Source organism: Bufo bufo, chromosome 1 (genome assembly GCF_905171765.1).
Source record: "Bufo bufo chromosome 1, aBufBuf1.1, whole genome shotgun sequence".
Classification (NCBI taxonomy): Eukaryota; Metazoa; Chordata; class Amphibia; order Anura; family Bufonidae; genus Bufo; species Bufo bufo.
This window is the reverse complement of record NC_053389.1, coordinates 571,941,208-571,965,977: the sequence shown is the minus strand read 5'-3', so window position 1 is coordinate 571,965,977 and position 24,770 is coordinate 571,941,208. Positions and strand designations below refer to the sequence as shown.

The 24,770-nt window shown below is 41.5% G+C and overlaps 1 protein-coding gene across 1 annotated transcript in view; it reads left to right on the top strand.

The window, feature by feature from the left end:
- The window catches only part of CDC123 (cell division cycle 123), a 107,605-nt gene that overhangs the window by 67,083 nt on the left and 15,752 nt on the right, over window positions 1-24,770 (top strand). Inside the window, exons 9-11 of the mRNA XM_040413207.1 lie at window positions 14,113-14,235; window positions 15,099-15,127; window positions 21,206-21,322. Coding sequence (XP_040269141.1) covers window positions 14,113-14,235; window positions 15,099-15,127; window positions 21,206-21,322 — 269 coding nt within the window. The remainder of the gene's footprint in view (window positions 1-14,112; window positions 14,236-15,098; window positions 15,128-21,205; window positions 21,323-24,770) is intronic.

The window sequence follows — 24,770 nt, the reverse complement described above, 5'->3', positions numbered from 1 at the left end:
TGCAAAAACACCGTAAAATCACTGCAGCGCTATAAAAAGATCACTTTTGAGGGGCATGGCGAGTTCATAGAAGATTTTTTTTTTTTGTCTCAAGTTATATTTGAGACTTCTTCTCACGCTTTAGGGCCCCTAAAATGCCAGGGCAGTATAAATACCCCACGGGTGACCGCATTTCGGAAAGAAGACACCCCAAGGTATTTCGTGAGGGGCATGGCGAGTTCATGTAAAATTTTATTTTTTGTCACAAGTTAGTGGAATGTGAGACTTTGTAAGAGAAAAAAATTAAAATAAAATAATTTTCCACTAACTTGTGGCAAAAAAATTTTTTTTCTAGGAACTCTCCATGCCCCTCATGGAATACCTTGCGGTGTCTTCTTTCCAAAATGGGGTCACTTGTGGAGTATTTATACTGCCCTGGCATTTTAGGGGACCTAAAGCGTGAGAAGTAGTTTGGAATCCAAATGCGTAAAAAATGCCCTGTGAAATCGTAAAGATTCTCATTGGAATTTGGGCCCCTTTGCGCACCTAGGCTATAAGAAAGTGTCACACATGTGGTATCGCCGTACTCAGGAGAACTAGGGCAATGTGTTTTGGGGTGTAGTTTTACATATACCCATGCTGGGTGAGAGGAATATCTCAGTAAATTGACAACTTTGTATAAGCAAATTTAAAAAGTTGTCATTTACAGAGATATTTCTCTCACCCAGCATGGGTATATGTAAAAATACACCCCAAAACACATTGCCCTACTTCTCCTGAGTACGGCGATACCACGTGTGACACTTTTTTGCAGCCTAGGTGCGTAAAGGGGCCGAAAGTCCAACGAGTACCTTTAGGCTTTACAGGGTTGCTCACAATTTAGCCTTGCCCAAAATGCCAGAACAGTAAACACACCCCAGAAATGACCCCATTTCGGAAAGAAGACACCCCAAGGTATTCGCTGAGGGGCATTTTGAGTCCATGAAAGATTGAACTTTTTGTCACAAGTTAGCGGAAAGGGAGACTTTGTGATTAAAAAAAAAAAAAAAACAATTTCCGCTAACTTGTGCCAAAAAAAAATAACTTCTATGAACTCGCCATGCCCCTCACGGAATACCTTGGGGTGTCTTCTTTCCAAAATGTGGTCACATGTGGGGTATTTATACTGCCCTGGCATTTTACGGGCCCTAAAGCGTGAGAAGAAGTCTGTAATACAAATGTCTAAAAATGCCATCCTAAAAGGAATTTGGGCCCCTTTGCGCACCTAGGCTGCAAAAAAGTGTCACACATGTGGTATCGCCATACTCAGGAGAAGTCGGGTAATGTGTTTTGGGGTGTCTTTTTACATATACCCATGCTGGGTGAGAGAAATATCTCTCTAAAAGACAACTTTTCCCATTTTTTTTATACAAAGTTGTCATTTGACAGATATTTAACTGAAAGTGAAAAGTGTCATTTTTTTGCATAAATTTCGATTAATAACAAAAAAAGTAAAAATGTCAGCAGCAGTAAAATACCACCAAATGAAAGCTCTATTAGTGAGAAGAAAAGGAGGTAAAATTCATTTGGGTGGTAAGTTGCATGACCGAGCAATAAACCGTGAAAGTAGTGTAGTGCAATTGTAAAAAGTGGTCTGGTCATTAAGGGTGTTTAAGCTAGGGGGGCTGAGGTGGTTAAGGTGAAAATAATCCCGGTCCCTAAGGGGTTAAAGGGATAACTGTCGTATTTATTTATTTTTGGAGTATTGGATTGTGGTGATTAATATCACCTTGGTGGCCCTATTTCAACTTTTCACTGTGTATTCAATTACCCCTTAATTCCACATTTTTGTTCCCTGTACTGCCTACTTTTACCTGTGCTTAAAATAGGGTTGCTAGGCATGGTCTGTCTATCTGTTGATAGACCGAGCGTGCAGCGTGCAAGGTCAGATTACTGACAGCCAGGGACTGTAAGTAAATGATTAAAGCCAGGTCCTCCCCAGCAGCTGGTAACAGTGCCTGGACTGTGTGCACTTCTCCCTGTCCCTGCGCTTGGCAGACGCTCCCTCACTCAGCAGAGCTGGAGAAGTAGAGTTGAAGCAGCGCAGACCAGGGAAGGGAGATCTGCCGTCTGCTCAGTGTATAAATGAAAGCAACATGTGGTAAGAGGACCCCTTTGTGCTACAGGAGATTAACCCTTTAGGGGGAGGGCTCTGGTTACTGACACTTTTGGGGGGCTATTGTTACTGGCTAGTGAGGGCAGGCGAGATTAGCCTCAGGGTGAGGGCAGTGGTGGCCATCTTAACTGAATAGTGAAATTGCAGTTTTATGCAGACTGGTTGCTAAGGGCTGAATCTTATTAAATTATGGGGTAAGTCAGTCTAATAGTAACTGATTCTGAAATATCATGTTATTAGTAACTACTTACAAGAAAATTAAAATTAGGGTCTAAATGTGACAGTTATCCTTTAATGTATTCTTGGTGAAGGGCTTTTGATGCTTAGCAATGCCCGGAGCTGTCTTGTTTATTTATTTATTTTAAATCGGATATCTTTTTTTATTGAGTTTTGTCCATAAAAAATAAACGCACATCATGTTTATAGTGTCCAAAACAGTTCAGACATATGAGGGTATAGTATTGACTTGACCATGATTGTTTACTCATAAGTGTTGATCAATCGCAGGTCTGTCTCGTGGGGGGTGGGGGGAGTTAGTTGCAATCACAGTAACAGTTGGCTGCCAAAAATCAAAGAAAAAGAGGAGATATAAAAATTCAGGGTTCACTCCCTAAAGAAGAAGCTCTATCGGGGTTGCAAGGTTCAACCAGCGACACATACATTAGCTGGTCCCAAGTGGGCACAGCAATTTCATAGCTTCAGACTCCCTATTGTCGAATTACCCCTCGGTTATCATTGTATAAGTCCTCTTGTAAGTGCCAACCACGGACTTCAGACTCCGGATCGGTCAATCCAGGGGCCCCATATAGCAGGCATGGCCAACCTGAGGCTCTCCAGCTGTTGCAAAACTACAACTCCCAGCATGCTCAGACTATCAGCCTGCAGCAGGGCATGGTGGGAGTTGTAGTTTTACAACAGCTGGAGAGCCGCAGGTGGGCAATGCCTGCCATTATAGCCTCAAATTTCGAGAGTCAGTTTCGCTTTAGATACACCCCCCTTTCTAGTCTAATAACTACATTCAGTCGTGCTTTATACTCTGCTATAACGGGAGACAATGGTCGTATCCACTTGGCTGCTAGTGTTTTACGTGCCTGGTATAACATCCTATTTCTTCCTATAATAGGCGTCTGTAGTTGGTGAGAGTCAAAGCTGCCCAGTAGGCACACTTTAGGATTGAGGGGGGAACTTGCACTATACACTTTATTAATTAGCTGAATTGCCTTACGCCAATATTCCCTTATTGCACAGCAGTTCCACAGCATATGTATCCGGAGCTGTCTTGTAACATGCAAGTGTTGCATAGATTTTACCATGATGTAAATTTTGAATAACACTTATCTCTATATTGTACTTTGAAATTGCTCATTGGATTGATTCAGTTTGTCTCAAAATTGTCTCAAGTGCACACTTGAGGTGCGACTGACACTTTCACACCACAAAACACACACAGCCCTGCCTTTGTGTTGAATAAATGCATACAAATATTTTCATTCTTTTTAAATTAATGAACTTCCACTTTAGTGTATCTAGCTGCCATATTAGAGTTCCCTAATAAAACCAAAAAGGAGCAAAAATGGCAAAAATAAACAATTGATTTACTGACAGTGGAGGAGCGGCACCCCATGCCCATTACATACCTGTTCTGGAGTGTGGCAGTCAGATGACAAGCAGATGAAGTGCCTTGTGTGCACTGTAATAATCGGTATAAAGCCAAAAAAGAGCAAAAATAAACAGCAACGCATTTACTAGCTATGACCGAACATTCATCACAACGCTGTCTGGCTTGCACAACTTAAAGAGGTTTTTAACTTTTTAGAAAAATTGCCTTCCAGCATATTATATGAATGTATAATTAAGCATGTTACTGCTCCTTTGAATCCTTAAGGGACCAGTATATCGGGAACACCCCCCTACCGATCAGTGGTGGGGGAGAGCAGCCCTTAGTCATTTTAACTGAAGGCTGCCCTTCTTCACAACGGTCAGTACCTGTGCATGGTAAGTGGGGGGGGGGGGGGGGCAACCGCCCCCTTACACACAGAGTAATCACATGCAGACTCACCCCCCTCTTCCAAAAAAAATTGTCACAAGCTTGCTCCCCATTAACCCCACATCCCCCCCCAGCAATAATATACAGTCTCGCCTTCCTCACCCACCCACCCACCCACAAAGGTTTTCATAAGCTTGCTCCCCTTTGTTCCACCATCCTCTTCCATCCCGAAGTAAGTCGCCATTGACACAGTGTTAATGGATACAGTGATACGGTATGTCACCAGTAATATGGAGCAGCGCTATGCCCATGAGGTAAGAAACCTGTCGTGTTTCTGGTGCAGCGAAATATGCGAGGGGCAGTCTCTTAAAGGGTCAGCACAGTGAATTGCCGTGCTATGCCAGCCAACCCGTGAGGTGACTGAGTCTACCACTCGGCTGGCAGGCTGGTGAAGCGAGAACTGTCCGGGACGGGCCTAGGAGACGTGCCCTGTGTGGTGCATCTAATGTCTCGTTATGCACAGCGGTTGTGAGATGCGGCCTTCGTGCCATCTTTGTCCCATGTGCCAGGGGTTGCCAATCCTTGATGTAGTCATCCATATCAACACATCCCTATTATAACATAAAGTAATCGTGAGCTGATAGTCCTTTGATTGACCAGAGCATAGGGCCCACAATATATGCTGGTGTCTATGCAGTGCTTTACTGTAGTGACAACAGATGCTGAAGAGCTCCCCCAGTAATGTCGGCTGATTAGTGAACCTCCACTTTTATATTCCAGTATTACATTATAAGCAATTCTGTTATATGGCAATACAAACGTTACAGGTTACTTAATAGGGGTGAGCACAACAGGGGAATTACATGTGCCCATTCCTGCTGTATCCGCACCATCTTATCATTTCATTAACAAGATTCTTACTTTTTTTAGACTGTTGATCTCTTTGCATGCCCAAACAGAAACAGAACCTATATTCTGCTAACTGTACCCAGGGAGGACTGGTACTGTAATTGTATCAGATATAGGAAAAACCTCAAAAGTGAATTGCATCAGCAGTTGCTTAACATACAAAGAATTGCTCCTGAAAGGTGAAACTTAATTTCAACAATTTATAATGATTAAAATAAGTTAGAGGTTGTTTGGGCAACAGATATTGATGACCGGTCCTCAGATCGGTGGGTGCCCTCTTCTGGCACCCCTGCCAATCTGCAGTTTGATGGGGGCGCTGCACTCTTGCAAATGTGGTATCCTCTTCAGTGTTTCCTTGCAGTGGTACAGTGTAATTACACTTTCATCTTTTATCACAAGCAACCCCTTTAAATAGCTCTGTAAATGGTTAATGAAACATAAAACGAAAATCATTTAGCATTTAAGGCCAGTGATAGCAAACACGCTTTATAAAAGTAAAATAATTTTTTTTTTTATGTTTATAACGCTTTAATTTGATTTACACTAGAAAACAATCACCCTAAATGTATTTTTTCTTGCAAATTACACAATAAAGTTGTGTCCCACGGCATTCAGTACCACCTCTTTGCAGATGACACCTAAATTTACCCCTCTGGCCCAGATGTTACTTCCCTGCTAACCAGAATACCAGCGTGTCTATCAGCTATATCTTCTTTCTTCTCCATCCCTTTATTAAAACTCAACATGGAGAAAACAGAATTCACCATCTTTTTGCCATGCCACTCAGCACCCCACCAGAGCAATCAAGTTAGGCTACTTTCACACTAGCGGCACGGACCTCCGGCAGGTTGTTCCGTTGGGTGAACAGCCTGTCGGATCCGTCCTGCCGCTAGTGAACGTGTGCCCCCAGACTGCCGCTCCGTCCCCATTGACTATAATGGAGGCGGGGCGGAGGCTGCCGGAATAGATGTCGGATATGTCGTAGTTTTTTTACAGCAGCTTCTCGCCGTACCTCCGCCGGAACTCTGCCCCTGCCACCATTATAGTCAATGGGGACGGAGTGGCAGTCCAGGGGCACACGTTCACTAGCGGCAGGACGGATCTGACAGGCTGTTCACCCGACGGAACAGCCTGCCGGAGGTCCGTGCCGCTAGTGTGAAAGTAGCCTTAACAGCTTCAAACTTTCACACATTAGATTTTTTTTCGAGTCACACATCTAAATCCTTAATACCTTCTGCCACCTCCAGCTTATAAAGATTTATTTTATCTGCTCCTTCCTGAACCCTGAGTCAACGAAAATGCTAGTGCTTGCCCTCATCATCTCCTGCCTGGACTAATGCAACATTCTCCTTCCTCTGTGGCCTCCCATCTAGCACTCTCGCACCCCTCCTTTCCATCCGTAAGGCCCCTTGCACACGGGTGTCATGGATTCAGTCAGTTTTGTCTGCGATTGCATTGCTCAGTTTTTTCCGCGTGAGTGCAAAGCGTTTTAATGCGTTTTGCACACGTGTGATAAAAAAACTGAATGTGGTACCCAGACCCGAACCCGGACTTCTTCACTGAAGTTCAGGTTTGGGTTCGGTGTTCTGTAGATTTTATTATTTTCCATTATAACATGTGTATGATGGAAAGTAATAGCATTCTTTAATACAGAATGCTAAGTAAAATGTCCCTTGAAGGTAAAAAATTATTTAAAAAATTACTCGCCTCATCCACTTGATCGCGCAGCCGTTGTAGTCTTCTTTTTACTTCTTGCAGGACCTGCGCTGACGTTATAGCGCTCACCACGTGGTGAGCGCGGTGACGTCAGCGCAGGTCCTGCTGAATGAAGATAGAAGATCCTTCTATCTTCATTCAGCAGGACCTGCGCTGACGTCACCGCGATGACTTCAGCGCAGGTCCTGCAAGAAGAAGAAAGAAGACGATAACTGCTGCGCGATCAAGTGAATACGGTGAGTAATATTTTTATTCTTTTTTTTAACCCTCAAGGGACATTTTACTTCGCATTCTGTATTAAAGAATGCTATTATTTTCCATTATAACCATGTTATAATTGAAAATAATAAAGTGAATGGACCTCATCCCTATTTAATAACATAATTTCCTTCGCAATCATCTGTGAAAGTCGCATAGCATCCGCACTTGCTTGCGGATGCTATGCGATTTTCACGCACACCATTCATTTCTATGGGGCCTGTGTTGCGTGAAAAACGCTGAATATAGAACATGCTGCAATTTTCACGCAACGCACAAGTGATGCGTGAAAAACATCGCTCATGGACACGGCCCCATTGAAATGAATGGGTCAGGATTCAGTGCGGGTGCAATGCGTTCACGTCACGCATTGCACTCGCGTGGAAAACTCGCCCGTGTGAAAGGGGTCTGACTCTGCTGCCTGGTTAATTCACCTCTCCCCTCTGCCAGTGCCTTCACTGGCTCCCCATTGCCCAGCAAATACAGTTCAAAATACTAATAGCATACAAGGCTGTCTCCAATTTGTCTCCTCCATCCCCACACATAATCTCCGATCCTCACAAGAGGACCTTTTGTCTGTTCCTCACACCGTCATCTACGATATTTCTCACAAGCATCTCTTATACTTTACTGTCCCCCAACATCCAAACTTTCAAATCCAACCTGAAAACCCACCTCTTTAGGAAAGCATACCTACCATTACCCTGCTGCCACTACACTGCCAGATGAGCAGCTTCTACCCTCACCTATTGTCTCCTTTACCTCTTCTCCTGTGTACTTGTTTTGTTTTATATTATACATGTGTATTAGATGTACAGCTGCCTGGAATTAATGGTTTTTAAAGATTAAAAATAAAGTCAAAAGTTATAGGGGTTGTTTGAGATTTGAATATTGATGGCCTATCCTCAGTATGGGTCATCAATATCTGATTGGTGGGTATCCAGCTCCCCGCACTGCCACTGACCAGCTGTTTGAAGAGGCCATGGCACTCACTGCCAGTAATGTCATGTTAATCATTCACATGGATTAGATGAAGCTCAGTCCCATTGAAGTGAAAGAGCCTGAGCTGCACTACCAAGCATAGCCACTATACAATGGACGGCGCTGTGCTTGGCAGGCTGTGAGGAGGCTAAAGCACTCACCGGAGTGTTGAGTGCTCTTAAACAGCTGATCAGCGGGTTGCAGAGAGTTGGATCCCCACTGATCAGATATTGACGACCTGTCCTGAGGATAGGCCATCAATATCAAAATCCCAGACACCCCCTTTAAAAAAAAAAAAGCTGGCCAGTTTGTTAAAATGTTTAGGAATAGCCTATAAACCGTTTTTATTTGACATACATCTGTATGTTACGTCATAACTTACCCCTGGCATACTGCAGAAGGTCCCCTGGTCCCCATCTATGGCCTGTGTAAATGCTCCAGTCCTCTGGCACTACATCCACATCACTGCTTTTAGCATCGTCCATGGATGGATCCTCTTCTGCGAATGCACTGTTACTGTTATGGATACTGGATAAATCGCATAATTTCCACCATAATGTGACCTATGAATGCAGCGCAGGAGGACCACCGATGGGTACCAGGGGGCTGTCTGCAGCATGCAAGGGGTAAGTTATGATGGGTGACATACAGATATATTTCACATTTAAAAACTCTGTGGCCTGTTCCTGAACAGTTTTACAAATGGCCCTTTACAATCTGGTCATAAAGAGGTTAGGTATCAAAAGTTTTACTGACAAAATTGTATAATTAAGCATATCATTGTGAAATGTTTTTCCAGTGGTGCATTCGACATGTGTCTATGAAAATTCCCTGGCTTAGATGCAAAAAAAAATAAAAAAATTTGATGAGTGTGTTCTATGAATAATATTTTAGTCATACTGAAGACAGCTGATAAGAAGACCTGTAGCCAGCCTCAACATTTTATATTCATCTTTAAATGTATTCTCACATCTTGCTTTATATGTGACTCACTAACTGCATACATCATTTCCATAATTATATTTTGATTACCCAAAACATATGGTGTTAAATAAAGACTCAGGTTATAGTGTTACATTGCTAAAAATGTAATTTCCTAGTTTTAATTAGGTCACATTATCCCTCTTTTAGGGTGTATTCATACAGTGCATTCTTTGTCGCAATTTTAACAAAATGATGTGAAAGCAATATTACCCTAACATGAATAGAATCTTAAATGGGTTTTCTGGAACTTCAAATAGTTATCCTATGAATAATATAAAAAAAAAAATATCTAGTACAGGACAACCAGCCCTGTACCTCGCATCCATCCAGAGATCTCCCCATTGATTGCTCCAATTGCTCTGCTGGATATATTTTAAGCTGTCAGCTTAGGGGGTGTATCCTTTCTGCTGCAGTTGGTGCTTCCATCTCAGTGAGCCAGACAGAGAAATTAGAGAAAGGGCAAACCCCAGGTGGCTGGTTTGAAAACTGTGAAGTATTTTTGTGGGACAACCCCTTTAAAGGGGTTGTCTCACTTCAGCCAGTGGCATCTATCATGTAGAGGAAGTTATTACAAGGCTCTTACTAATGTATGGTGATTGCCCATGTTGCCTCCTTTGCTGGCTGGATTCATTTTTCCATTACATTGTACGCTGCTCGTATCCAGGGGTTATGACCACTAAAGGCATAGATCTGTTCAGACAAAGTGTAAGTAAAATACAGTACAAAACACTATATGGTGTACTGTACTGCATTTTATACAGACATCAGACCCACTGGATCTTCAAGAACCAAGTGGGTCTGGGTCAAAAAAAAAAGTAAAAAAAATGGAAAAGTGAAAATCAAAAAACATTTATCACTGATTAAAAATGGAAAAAATTAAATTCCCTACACATGTTTGGTATCGCCGCGTCCATAACGACCTGATCTATAAAACGGTCATGTTACTTTACCCGAACGGTGAACGCCATAAAAATAAAAAATAAAAAACTATGATGAAATAGAAATTTTGCCCACCTTACTTCCCAAAAAAGGTAATAAAAGTGATCAAAAAAGTTGCATGTACGCCAAAATTGTAACAATCAAATCGTCATCTCATCCCGCAAAAATCATACCCTACCCAAGATAATCGCCCAAAAACTGAAAAAACTATGGCTCTTAGACTATGGAAACACTAAAACATGATTTTTTTTTGTTTCAAAAATGAAATCATTGTGTAAAACTTACATAAATAAAAAAAAGTATACATATTAGGTATCGCCGCGTCCGTATCGATCGGCTCTATAAAAATATCACATGACCTAACCCCTCAGGTGACCACCATAAAAAAATTAAAATAAAAACGGTGTAAAAAAAAAGCAATTTTTTGTCATCTTACATCACAAAAAGTGTAATAGCAAGTGATCAAAAAGTCATATGCACCCCAAAATAGTCATCTCATCCCGCAAAAAATGAGACCCTACTTAAGATAATCGCCCAAAAACTGAAAAAACTATGGCTCTTAGACTATGGAGACACAAACTTTTTTTTTTTTTGTTTTAAAAAAGAAATCATTGTGTAAAACTTACATAAATAAAAAAAATTGTATACATATTAGGTATCGCCGCGTCCGTGACAACCTGCTCTATAAAATTACCACATGATCTAACCTGTCAGATGAATGTTGTAAATAACAAAAAATAAAATCGGTGCCAAAAAAGCTATTTCTTGTTACCTTGCCGCACAAAAAGTGTAATATAGAGCAACCAAAAATCATATGTGCCCTAAACTAGTACCAACAAAACTGCCACCCTATCCCGTAGTTTCTAAAATGGTGTCACTTTTTTGGAGTTTCTACTCTAGGGGTGCGTCAGGGGGGCTTCAAATGGGACATGGTGTCAAAAAACCGGTCCAGCAAAATCTGCCTTCCAAAAACCGTATGGCATTCCTTTCCTTCTGCGCCCTGCCGTGTGCCCGTACAGCAGTTTACGACCACATATGGGGTGTTTCTGTAAACTACAGAATCGGGGTCCTAAATAATGAGTTTGTTTGGCTGTTAACCCTTGCTTTGTAACTGGAAAAAAAATATTAAAATGGAAAATCTGCCAAAAAAGTGAAATTTTGAAATTGTATCTCTATTTTCCATTAAATCTTGTGCAACACCTAAAGGGTTAACAAAGTTTGTAAAATCAGTTTTGAATACCCTGAGGGGTGTAGTTTCTTAGATGGGGTCACTTTTATGGAGTTTCTACTCTAGGGGTGCATCAGGGGGGCTTCAAATGGGACATGGTGTAAATAAACCAGTCCAGCAAAATCTGCCTTCCAAAAACCAAACGGCGCACCTTTCACTCTACGCCCTGCTGTGTGGCCATACAGTAGTTTACGGCCACATATGGGGTGTTTCTGTAAACGGCAGAGTCAGGGCAATAAAGATAGTCTTGTTTGGCTGTTAGCCCTTGCTTTGTTAGTGGAAAAAATGGGTTAAAATGGAAAATTAGGCAAAAAAATGAAATTCTCAAATTTCATCCCCATTTGCCAATAACTCTTCTGCAACACCTAAAGGGTTAACGAAGTTTGTAAAATCAGTTTTGAATACCTTGAGGGGTGTAGTTTATTGAATGGGGTCATTTTTGGGTGGTTTCTATTATGTAAGCCTTGCAAAGTGACTTCAGAGCTGTAGTGGTCCCTAAAAATTGGGTTTTTGTAAATTTCTGAAAAATTTCAAGATTTGCTTCTAAACTTCTAAGCCTTGTAACATCCCCAAAAAATAAAATATAATTCCCAAAATAATTCAAACATGAAGTAGACATATGGGGAATGTAAAGTCATCCCAATTTTTGGGGGTATTACTATGTATTACAGAAGTAGAGAAACTGAAACTTTGAAATTTGCAAATTTTTCCAAATTTTTGGTAAATTAGGTATTTTCTTATGCAAAATAATTTTACCAGTGTCATGAAGTACAATATGTGACGAAAAAACAATCTCAGAATGGCCTGGATAAGTCAAAGCGTTTTAAAGTTATCAGCACTTAAAGTGACACTGGTCAGATTTGCAAAAAATGGGCAAGTCCTTAAGGTGAAATAGGGCTGAGTCCTTAAGGGGTTAAATGCCTCTACATGATAAATGCAAGTGAGACAACTCCTTTAATTATTGATGACCTGTCGGGAGAGTTCAACAATATCAGCTTGCTGGGGGTTCTACACCCAGCACGCTCATCAATCAGCTGATAGCTTGAGCCTCCTTCTATTAGCTGATTAATGAGCCCCCCCCCCCCTCTTTCCCAAACTGATTTTGATCATCTATCCTAAGGAAGTAGTCACTAAATAACAGCTTCTGTATGTATGTATCAGGTGAGTATAAGAAACTTTTGGCACTTATCACACACTTTTCCCCAAAACAACATTTTCCAGGTACGCGCTGTGGAATATGTGCAAAAAATTTCTAAATCTGCAGCATGTCAATAAGGTTTGCAGTTTAAATGGAAGGGTGAGATCTGCGGCAAAATTGCATCAAATCCGCAGTTGGACATTGCTGATTTTTGGTGCAGATATGCTGCAGAAACACACATAAATCCGCACTGACATTTGTGCAGATCTTATGTCCGTTCACCCATGTGCAGGTGGGCTTAGAGACTGACTGTCAGCTCACTAAAGGACCAGATTACATGCTACCTATAGAAGTCTATGGAGAAGGGAGCCCATCTCGGTCTCTCAAGAAGAGAGCCCGATAAGTGGAGTATGAGGCATTTTTCTGTGATAAACTGTATTACAAATTTTTCTTATAGTCTCCGGTACTATTGATTTATGCAAAGTTGTATAAGTTGCTGACTGTTTAGTCCTGGAAAACTTATTTAACTTACTGCTACAGCCATTTAGTTCAGGTGTGGCTGTAGTGAATCCCATATCCTATTTGTTGCACATCACACTTAGGCCCCTTTCACACGGGCGCAATGCGTGAGGTGAACGCATTGCACACGCACTGAAACCGAACCCATTCATTTCTATGGGGCTGTGCACATGAGCGGTGATTTTCACGCATCACTTGTGCGTTGCGTGAAAATCGCAGCATGCTCTATATTGTGTGTTTATCACGCAACGCAGGCCCCATAGAAGTGAATGGGGCTGCATAAAAACCGCAAGCATCCGCAAGCAAGTGCAGATGCGGTGCAATTTTCACGCATGGTTGCTAAGATGACAGTCTATTCACTGTATTATTTTCCCTTATAACATGGCTATAAGGGAAAATAATAGCATTCTTTAATACAGAATGCTTAGTAGAAGGTCGATTTGAGGGTTAAAAAAAAAAAATGAACTCTCCTCCTCCTTGATCGCGTAGTTGCCGATCTCTTCTTACTTCTTTAATCATGAGCTGCCGGCTAAAGGACCTGTGGTGACATCACATCACATGGTCCAATCACATGGTCCATCACCGTGGTGATGGACCATGTGATTGGATCATGTTACAGGTCCTTTGACAGGTCCTGAAGAAAGAACAGGAGACCGGCAGCTACGCGATCAATTGGAGGAGGTGAGTTAATTATTTTTTGACCTTGTACTAAGCATTCTGTATTAAAGAACCATGTTATAAGGGAAAATAATTACATCTACACAACCTTGAACCCAAACCTGAACTTCAGTGAAGAAGTTCGGGTCTGGGTACCACATTCAGTTTTTTATCACGCGCGTGCAAAACGCATTGCACCAGTGCGATAAAAACTGAACAACGGAACGCAATCGCAGTCAAAACTGACTGCAATTGCGTACCTACTCACGTGGGTTTGCTGCAATGCACCCGGGACGCATCCGGACCTAATCCGGACACGCTCGTCTGCAAGGGGCCTTTATAGAGGTCCAGAAGGGTGAGATAATAGAAATTGTGTCCCTTGTCTATGGCTGTGTAAAGTAAGTAAAAAGATATGTACTCCGCACACCTTGGATTCAGTGTGGGTGCCCGTGAGAGTGGTTGAACAAGTATAGAGTTAATCCACGGCACTCTAAAATGTAAAGAAAATTTTGGAGTGCCGTGGATTAACTCTATACTTGTCCCTGGCTGTGACATGAAGGGAACACTGGTTCTTGATGAATTACATTCTCTGAACAACAAAGCACTTTGTGAATGCATTATGCTTACTTTTGTAAGTATTGTATTGGTAATATTTATTTCAGGTATATCTCAGAGAGATTACACACAGTATTATGAACACATCTGCAAGCAAAAAGAGGACATCCGCAGATCAGTACAGGAATTTTTCAAAGAAAACATCCAGTACAAGTTTCTTGATGAGGACTGTAAGTGTGAGAGTTCTAATGCCGAAATAGGTTTTAAAGAATTTTCTGCACCAATGTTTCAGTTAAAAGGTGTCGGGCAGTTTGGGCAATGCCTACTTACACGGTTGTTCCCCAGCGATATGCCATTGAGCAACACTGCTGGAGAAATGAAGCATTTGGGCTCTCTATTTTATGCATGAACTAGACGGATCCTTTAGGGAGAACTACTCTATTACTTTCATAAGCCCTAATGGGGAATGTGAAAGAGTTGTCTAAGATTTACCAATACTTTAACAAATATAATAATCTGATATCTGCTGACATGTAAATTACAATAAGGATTATTGTAGATAATAAGAAGTAGTATCACTTCATTTTGGATAGGGTCACCATTTGCATCACTACAGTCTGTGGAAACAAGCACGGTGTGGTTTTCCAGCCAATTGAAATGCTTGCTATAGTATTTACAGTGGGTGGTACAGCCCTCTCATGGGGGCCACCTGTAGGCTATTTCTTATTCTCGGGGCATTTTGCCTACATGTACAGAGGGTCAATATGAGATGGTGTCATTTTTGGCCTCTAACTTATCAGGTATTAATATATAAATTAGATTCATGCCACAGTAGCAAGGAGATTCATTTAGTCTTAGCCCTGTTTTTTGATTGATTGGACTTTTATCTCGGAATTCCGATAACTTTTTTGGATTTATGTCTTTAAATTCTAATAGTCTTAAGCCCTGTTTGCATTTATCAGGTTTCTATCTCGATCTTCTTCTGTAACATTATCATAGGCATTTGACTTTCACACAGAAGAAACAGATTCTAATATTAGTTCTATGTATATCACTCGTACTGTAATTTTAACAACTTTTTTTTGTCTTCTAGTTGTTTTTGACATATACAGAGACAGTGAGGTAAGTGAAATGTGTCTGCCCTAATCTAAAATGTGAATAAAAAGACCTTGAGCTCCCAGATAACGTTCTACGGCATACCTTCACCCACAGGACAACTAAATAGCCATTTAATTAAATGAAATGGAGATTAGTGAATTGTTTCCTCAAATTTGCAGATTTACCAGTCCACAGATCTTCCTCTCAAAAAAATCTATTTACCCAATGAATCTTTTACTGTCCTAATTTATTTTTATTTTTATAGAAGCAAAAAATATAGCTTGCTAATATAAATTGTTAAAAAAAAGACTATTAAAATGCTTGTGTACCATCATATCATATGCTGACGGCACGAAACATTATAATACCAGATAAGAGTCTTGTCAGTAGATCCTCCAATGTAGGGACTGGGACTCTCTAATTCTGCTGATCTTTAAGGTCCCAGGATCAGACCTCCACCAATCAAACTTTAATTTTCTTTCCTAATAAAAGGCCTTCATTGTTTAAAGGGGTTTTCCGAGATTCTGATATTGATGACCTATCCTCAGGATAGGTCGTAAGTATCAGATCAGTGGAGGTACCTCCTTGCCGATCAGTGTTTGAATCGGCCACAGCACTCTGGTGAGCACTTAGTCCTCCTACTAGGCCAATGACGTTACCTTCATCAGTCACGTGGCCTAGGTGTAGCTCAGTCCCATTCAAGTGAATGTGGCTGAGCTCTGATACCAAGCACAACTGCTATCCAATGGACGGCACTATAATTAGTAAGCTGTGAGAAGGTGGCAGCACTCACTAGAGCACCATGGCCTCCTCAAACAACTGATCAGTGGGGGTCATGGGTGTCAGGCCCCCACCAATCTGATATTGCTGACATTAAAAGGGTTTTTCAAGACTTTAATACTGATGACTTAACCTCTGAATAGGTCATCAGTATCTGATATGTTGGGGGTCCAACACTCGGGACCCCCTGCGATAAGGGTGGGTTCACATTACGTTTTATGCCTCCGTTTGACGTATACGTTACAAAAAAATAAATTACAAAAACGCAGCACACCACGTTCTTGTATCCTGCACAGTTCGGTAAAAAAAATATATACTTTTTTTTTTATATAATGGAACTCCATGGTGAACGGATGCCACTGTATGGCATCCGTCTGAGGCATAATGTTAAATGTATACATTTTTTGTATACGTTTAAAAGGATGGAAAAACATGATGTTAACCCACCTTAAGCTGTTTGAGAAGGCACTGGTGCTCCTGTGAGCACAGCGCAGCTCCCTACATTGTATGGCGGTATTGTGCTCAGCCCCATTCACTTCTATGGGGCTGAGCTACACCTAGGCCACTTGAATGATGAACGTGTTGTCACTGGCCTAGGGAAAGCTGTGAGAAGGCCACAGCGCTACTGTGAGTGCCGCTGCCTTCTCATATAGCTGATCTGTGGGGTCCCGGATGTCGGACCCCCACTGATAGGTCATCAGTATTAGAGTCCCGTAAAACTGCCTTAAGCCCTGTTGTACCCCTCATTTGAAAACACAGCTATCAGTGGCTCCATCTGTAACCTTTTATCGATACCGTAGTTGCCCTTCTTTAAAGCATCACTGTTTGCAGACACATCCACAAGTTTCATAGAGTGATACTGTGAATTATAAAGTGACGTACTATAGATTTATGTGCTGTTTATTTTTTTAACCCATTAATCTTTACTAGTATAGTAACACAATGAGGCAGATTTACTAATTCTATCTATAAGTAAGACAGTGTAAACTTAGACAGTCTTAAGAGTTATGATGGGGGCTGATGCTGTATGATAATCTGTTGCGTCTTCAGACTGTGTGGTGTAAGTTTATGCCACCTATAATTTGGCTTAGTTTTATTCTATTTATTATAATAAATGAATGTCATTTCTAATTCACGATGGAAAAATGACATGCTTTACTATATATACCGTATATATCTGACAAGAATGGTAACGGGAAAGCCTGTGAATATCATGGTGAGAAAATGCCTGATTTTTGCTGGTCCAGCAGAGTGCAGCACTTCTACTGTGTTTTTCAGCTAAACTCAATTGCCCAAAAGTTTGTCTGCAGAGCCCACATGATATGGTACTGTCTAGAATACTTATTCTGTTCTTTACCTCTTGGATGGAGCAGCAGGACAGCTCCGTATAAACAGCATATGACGGGAAGCACAATCATGTCAGTATTGCAGTAAAGTGATAATTTGGTATTTATCTCCCCCCTAGACTGCTGTTTCATAACATTAAACTATGAAATGCTGATGTGACTGTGATGAATGAAAGTGTTATTTAAGTATGGCTTCATCATGCATTTTAATTGCAAACGTAGTTCTTGTATATGTGACATTTTTTTCATTTTGGTGTTAAATCTTTACTCAAGAATGTTGTCTAGTAGACATCCCAGGTATTTAATGAACATCATTTCAGATTCATTCTTCTTCATTAGTGGTAACATTTTAACAAGTTTCTGTTTATATTGTAGAATGACCCTTGCCTATTTAATATTCTAGGCTATACTCATAGGGAAATAGAAAGTAGCACCGATTTTTATTTTTAATTATTTTTTTTTATTTAGACTTATTTTCAGTTATGTAAATTTTAATAGAGATTCTAAGATTTTGTAAAAAGCAGAATTTCTGTGCTGTACTGATGGAACGTTCTGTGGTCGTTTACAGGGAGTCTGTCACCATTTAAGAACGCTCATACCTCGTTATAGCACAGTTGCCCAACATAAAAATAGTACCTTTATTGTGTCTGTCCCACATCTAGAAGCTGAAAAAAATGCTTTATAAAGATATGCAAATTAGATCCCGCAAGTGCCCAGGGGCGGCATTATGGCTGCGATGTGCCCACATAACCGCTTGCCTTGCAGTCCTCTGGCACTCCCTCCTCTCCTACTTTATCCTCCTCCTCTGACTTGGAGATATCACGTGAGCGCCGGTCACCACCAGGCCTGCGCATGCTCACTTAACATCAGTGCCTCTGCCCGTAGTGGGCAGAACAGTGCGCATGCACAGGTCCGGCGCTCGCACAAGGTCTCCAAGCCAGAGGAGGAGGACTTAGTAGGAGAGGGGGGCTGGCCAGAGGACTGCAAGGAGAGCAGTTATGTAGGCACATCGGAGAGGGGCAGGGGCACTTGCAGCCATAATCCGCCCCACCCCCTGGCACTTGCAGGACCTAATTTGCATATCTTTATAAAGTGTTTTTTTCAGCTTCTAGACATAGGCCAGACACAATAAAGATACTATTTTTATGTTGGGAAACTGTGCTATAACATGATATGAGCGGTCTTAAATGCTCAAAGTAGGTGACAGACTCCCTTTAAAGAGGTTCTTCTGGAATTATACAAGATGGCCTCCAGCAACCCGTCATAGAATGTGAATAAGGATGGAGTGTGGCCTTACTACACGCTATGCTCCAGTACTTACCTTCACAGTGCTCCGCTTCCCTGTCAGCTGTTTAGCCTGACCTCATATTTAAAACATGATCACTTCATTACTATCCATTGTAGAGCTGAAACTTTGCACAATAAGCGATATTAATCAGAGGGGGGCCCAAGCCAGGTAACACCACAACATGACCACTGCTAATACCCGTAAATAGGGACTGAATAATATTACCACAATACTATAACTGAACAAAGCACATTATATCATCACCAGACCGTGCCTAATGAGTAGTAGATACCAGTTCTACACAGACACTTTGCAGACTGTATTAGTGATTACACTGCAGAAAAATTTGAAGTCGTCCACTCGTCTAGTCTTTTCCATCAAACCTCAGCAACCACCACGACTTGTGCCTGCAGTTTGGTTCCTCACTTTTACCTACACCAAGTCCCCATCCTGCTGATAGTTCAATTCTGTGTGCCTCTAGAACGTAACAATGATACTTGGAAAGTAATACTGCCCCTCGTTTCCTCTTAGACAGTAATAATGCCACTGGGTGCCCCTTTTAAGGTAATAATGCCCCCTGAGATCTAGCAGACAAGTAATAATGCCGAAATCACCTTTATAAAGGGATTGTGCACGTCAGCAAATGGCATGTATCATGTAGAGAAAGTTGCTACAAGGCACCTACTAATGTATTGTGATTGTCTATGTTGTTTCCTTTGCTGGCTGGATTCATTTTTCCATCACATTATACACTGCTCGTTTCCATGGTTACGACCAGCAGCGGTGGTAATGCTTGGGAACAAATGCTGGCCAGGACAGTGGGAGTTCACATAGAACGGCACCTTTTCCTATAGTGTGCAAGCACAGTCACCGCTGCTGCATTCCAAGGGTTATGACCACCCTGCAAACAAGCCGCGTATGATATAATTGAAAATAAATCAAGCCAGCAGAGGAGGCAATATGGACAATTACAATACATTCGTAAGTGCCTTGTATTGAAGTGGTATTCCTATCACATACAATGGGGGCATGTCGCTAGGACCCGCACCTACAAGGAGAACAAAGCGGGGAGAGCTGTAGCTGGAGGACCCCAGGTTTCCCGGGGTCCATCCACCACCAAGCGCTGCTCCCATACAAGTGAATGGGAGTGCACCGCGCGCGCGCGGCCCCTGCTCCTATTCATTTCTATGGGGCAGACGGAAATATTTTCAGTGGCCCCATTGAAATGAATGGAGAGCGGCTGCGCATGCGCAGTGCTCCCTCCCTCCATCCATTTCCCCACTCTGTTCTCGTTGTAGGTGCGGGTCCTAGCGATATGCCCCCATTGTAAGTGATGGGAAAACCCCTTTAACTTTCGCTACATGATAAATGATATTTGCTGAAGTGAGATAACCCCTTTAAAAGTCAGAACACTCCTTAGTACCCCTTAAAGAGTAATCCTACTCTTAAGTGCTTCCTCAAAAAGTTATAATGCCCTCTGCATGCTTACTAAATATTTAACCTCCTTAAGATAATGCCACCTTAATAAATGCCCTTTAAGAAGTAATGATGCTCCCTACAATGCTGTAGTTTCCAGCTATAGAGAAACTTTTACTGTCCTCACCACGATCCCCTGATGACCCAGTACAAGCAGTGCAATGTAGTGACATGGTGCTGCCTGCGCTGGAACACTTACATCATCTGTGTGGCCTCAATGTACTGTAGGCTGAAGACCATTGAGAGTGGCACTCCCCTGAGGATCGCTTATCCTCGTTAGTTTGGCCCCACCTCCCTCCCCTGCTAGCTCAGTCTCTGATAGTAATGTTGAGCTCTTGCACCCCTTTCCTCTCAGCTGTGAAGGCATATTGTAGGCAGGGTCACATCATTACTATCTATTGAAGAGCAGAGTTCTACACCAGATAGTAATTGAGCAATCCTTTGTGGGAGAATTAGTTTTTTCAGCTCCATGAAAGATCTGGTCAGCGTTTACTTGTTCCCACCCATCAGCCCATGTAAAAGGGTCCTTATAAGCTGAGCTTGTGTATGAGTCCACTGCTCTCTTTAGCTTGTTGTTTCCCACCTTCTCCCCCAACTTTCTAAGACTGAGTGAAGGCAACTTTTGTGTAAGAGTGGAAGGCTAACCTCTGTCAGGACACATGGGGGGTGACAGGCTTGTATATACAGGAGACTCATAAGATAGCTCTGCTTAGGATTCGACTGTATTGCATTTACTTATTATATATTCCAGATTTTGCTGCACATTTTCACCAATATTTGGCCCACTTGCACAGTGAACCTGTATCTATAATATACTGCATATTTTTATTTCCTTCAGGACATATCAATTAATTTTTGTTTCTGCATTACCACATTCCTAGAGCCATCACTGAATTTTGTTGTCTAAGTGGCTGAGGGGGTGCTTGTTATTTTGCCAGACAAGTTGTATTTCTAATAGCCCCCATCAAGGAAATAACACATTTGTACATACAGTGCCACATTGTCACAATTTTTGTTCCGTTTGATTTCTACTGAATTCAACAGGGGGGGAAAAAACTACTTTGTATGAAATTTGAGGCATAGTAAAGGGCTAATGTACAGAAGCAGTATTATCACTCTTAGCTTTGAAATACAAAAAGCTTCAAAATGTGAAATTGAGTAAGAGTATAGAAATCCTTTAATAATCTACAGTAATGCATTCCATGTTTTTAGGGCAAAATATGGCTTATTGATTGTAATCCATTTGGAGAAGTAACTGACTCCTTGCTATTCACTTGGGAAGAACTTATGAATGGTCGCGTGCCAGGGGATGAGGAGGATATAGACCAGGTAAATTGTAATAATTCGTTTTTTAATTAAATACTTCAAATGTATTAGTAACTGAATGACTTGTATGTATGTACTCTGCATGAAATTTGTATCGTACAATGCTTAACGGCTATGTACACTTCTGGGGGCAATGTTTTATTATTATAATTATTGCATTCCACCCATTTTGAGCTAAAATTATTTTTTTATTTGGTCCATATTAAAAATGTTGAGCCTCTTTCTCTGTGCAGCCTTGATATTCTCTAGTAGCAGGTTCTGTATTTTTACTCATTCCCATTAGGCTGCTCAGCTGACAGCTCCTTATCTCTGACCTTTATAAACACTCATTATAGCTCAATTCTTATCTTCCTGATAAGAATGTGGCTTAAAGGGGACCTTTCACCTCAAAAACGCATATAAAACCGCCGGCATTACCTCATTGTAGCCCCCAGTCTGTTAATAATCATATGTTTGATCCGGTAGTCTGATGCTCCATAGATTTTAAAAAAACTATGTTTTAAGTGCCATCAGCGCTATCTTGCCTGTCAGCTTGAAGTCAGTGGGGCAGCAGCTTCCTTGCTTCGAGTCAAGGTAAGCACGCTTTTTCTTTTGTTAGACTGACAGCCGGCATTAGGTCGGGATTGCAAAAGTCGCACGCAGCCAAGTTTCAGCGGCGCACTGCGCATGCGTGACACTTATGTGATCCCGGCTGCACTGCAGGCTGTCAAAAGAGGGGACGGTTGGTGGGCGTGCTTACCTTGACCTGAAGCATTGAAGCCGCTGTCCCTTGACTTCAAGCTGACCGGCAAGATAGCGCTATTGGGGCTTAAAACATTGTTTTTTTACTCCATGGAGCATCAGACTACCGGATTAAACATATGATTATTAACAGACTGGGGGCTACTATGAGGTAATGCTGGCGGTTTTATATGCGTTTTTGAGGTTATAGGTTCCCTTTAAATAAGTGTTTATGACCTTTTAGTAATTTAGAGAAAAGCACAAAGCGAAAGCACAATTCACACAGCTAGAGTGTAAATAGAATATAGATCGAGGATTAAGTAATTTTGGAAAAATGCAAAGTTTTGAAAGTTGCTATTGTTCAAGGGTCTTCTGTCTGTCTAGGGGCCCAACTTGAACCCTGGGTTTCAAATCCACAGCATGCCCTGTATATACAAAAATTGTGGGATATTTTTAATGTATTTTCAAAGTTGCAAATGGGTACATGTCCTTTTAAACAAATAACTTTAGTAAAGTAACAAATATATTAAAGTGAATGTATAAAATCTTTTTTCCCCATTTAAAACCAGATAGTGACACACGTTTTTTTTTTTCCAATCTGTTTTTATTTTCTGATTGCAGATTTTTTTTTATTCTGTTTCCTGAACATTATTATTGGGGCTGTTATCTTGCCTGAGCTGTTCTTAACAGCATTTAGAGAATTGCTTTACAGCAGCCACATGGGCCTTAGACACAATGGACAGGAGGGGAACTCATTGACTTCTGTGGGAGAGTTTTCTAGGCATGCTGTGTGACCTGTGCAGTGGTCAGGAGGGAGTAGATAAACTTTGACAATCATCTGTGAATGGTGGATCATGTTTTATCTATATATTGAGATTATATTTGTCGTTCCAGTCCTTTTTTTTTTTTTCAAATATCATTTTTATTAAAATAGATAAATCATATCCAATTGATTCATTTCAATACAGGTGGTTACAACGACATTGATGCAGTGCTACATACATTGTACATCCTTCACATTACAGTTGTTGCACATCTTGATGTTTTACGACATTGATGTAATATTACATACATTATACATCCTTCACATTACAATTGTTGCATATCTTGATGTTACACACAATTGCGCTATAACCTCTTATTGTCCGTATGACTATCCATTTTTATTTTTCATGTAAACTCAACCCACAACTTCTGTTTAACGGACCCCAACTGACCCTTCCCCCCCCCCTCACTACCAGGTCTTCTGTATATGTTCCAGTCCTTTTAATGATAACCAGATAGCTGTAGTAAAGTAATCTGTACAGACCAAGAAGCGGTGCCTATTAGCCTTAGGGAGAAAAAAAAGCTCACCTTCTCCCTGGCTGTGACGCTCTCCATTGTGATTAGATCACGGCACAGACAGGGAGAAGGAGACTCCCATTTAGAAACTCTGGCTTCTCCTCCTCCCTGTACCGATGCTCAGGATTAACATACTGAGCGGGAAACCTGCAGGGGGGCACAGCGGGGCGTACAAGCGATATTTTTTAAAAAAAACAGGCAGGGTGGCAGCATCAGTGGGGGGTACCCCGCAAGGAAAGGTATTTAATTAAACTAAAAAAACTCAGAATTGAGAAAGCTTGTTGGAAGAACAAGTGAAACGTTTTCAAGAAATCTACAGTAAGTCCAGTTGCCTTGATTTATTCTTTACAGATATACCATGACCTGGATAAATGAGAACCTTCACAGACAAACTAAAAAAATTGAGTCTGTCACACGGCACCTCCCTATCCAACTGTCTGCACAGACACGTAGCTGTAGTTCATCTAATTAAAGCACTGCTTTTCTATTGTTGATCTGGAGAGCCCTTACTACATTATGAGTAGAAGAAGTGGATCAGCACTCACTTTTTGATACTAATAAATCTTCACTTTATTCTGTTAACCCTTTCACTACCAGCGCCGTACGTGTACACCGCTGGAGCGATAAGCAAACATGGCGCCCGCTTGCACGTGCAGCGAGCGTCATGGCCGGCAGGTCTCTACTGATAATGCCGATTGGTTAACTAAAAGGCTTTAGATGCTGTGATCAATTGAGATCACGGCATCTAAATGCTCAAAAACCCAGAAGTGTGCGCTTCGGGGCTTCCTACTGTCATCCCCTGCGGCCAATGAGAATGTTGGTAAATGGTTTGAATGGGCTCAGCGTCGCTGAAGAGGCTGAGAACATTCAAACTGCAATTCATATTTTGGCCAATATATGAAATGAGCAATTCTCAATAATAAGTCCAGTTTAAAAATACATGATTGTTCAAAATTAAAAAAATACATTTTGTAGGCTAATATGAGCTTCAAAATCATTACAAAAACTAAAAAGAATTAAATATATAAAAAATGAAAAAATATATAAAGGGTGGGTCCCCATTGACTATCGTGGGGGCAGGTCGGAGTTCCGGCGGCAGCAAGGCAAATGTGCCGAGAGTCGGCCGAAATAAAACTACAGCATGTCGTAGTTTTATTCTGGCCGACTCTTGGCATGTTTGCCGTGCTGCCGCCGGAACTCGGCATTATAGTCAATTGGGCCGGAGCGGTAGTCCGGGGGCATGCGTGCACTAGCAGCAGCACAGATCCAACAAGCTGTTCACCCGCCAGAACAGCCTGCCGGAGTTCCTTGCTGCTAGTGTGAAACTAGCCTAATATGCAAATTAGACATTTTGGTGCAATGAGGGTGTCACTGTTGCCCTGATTGCACC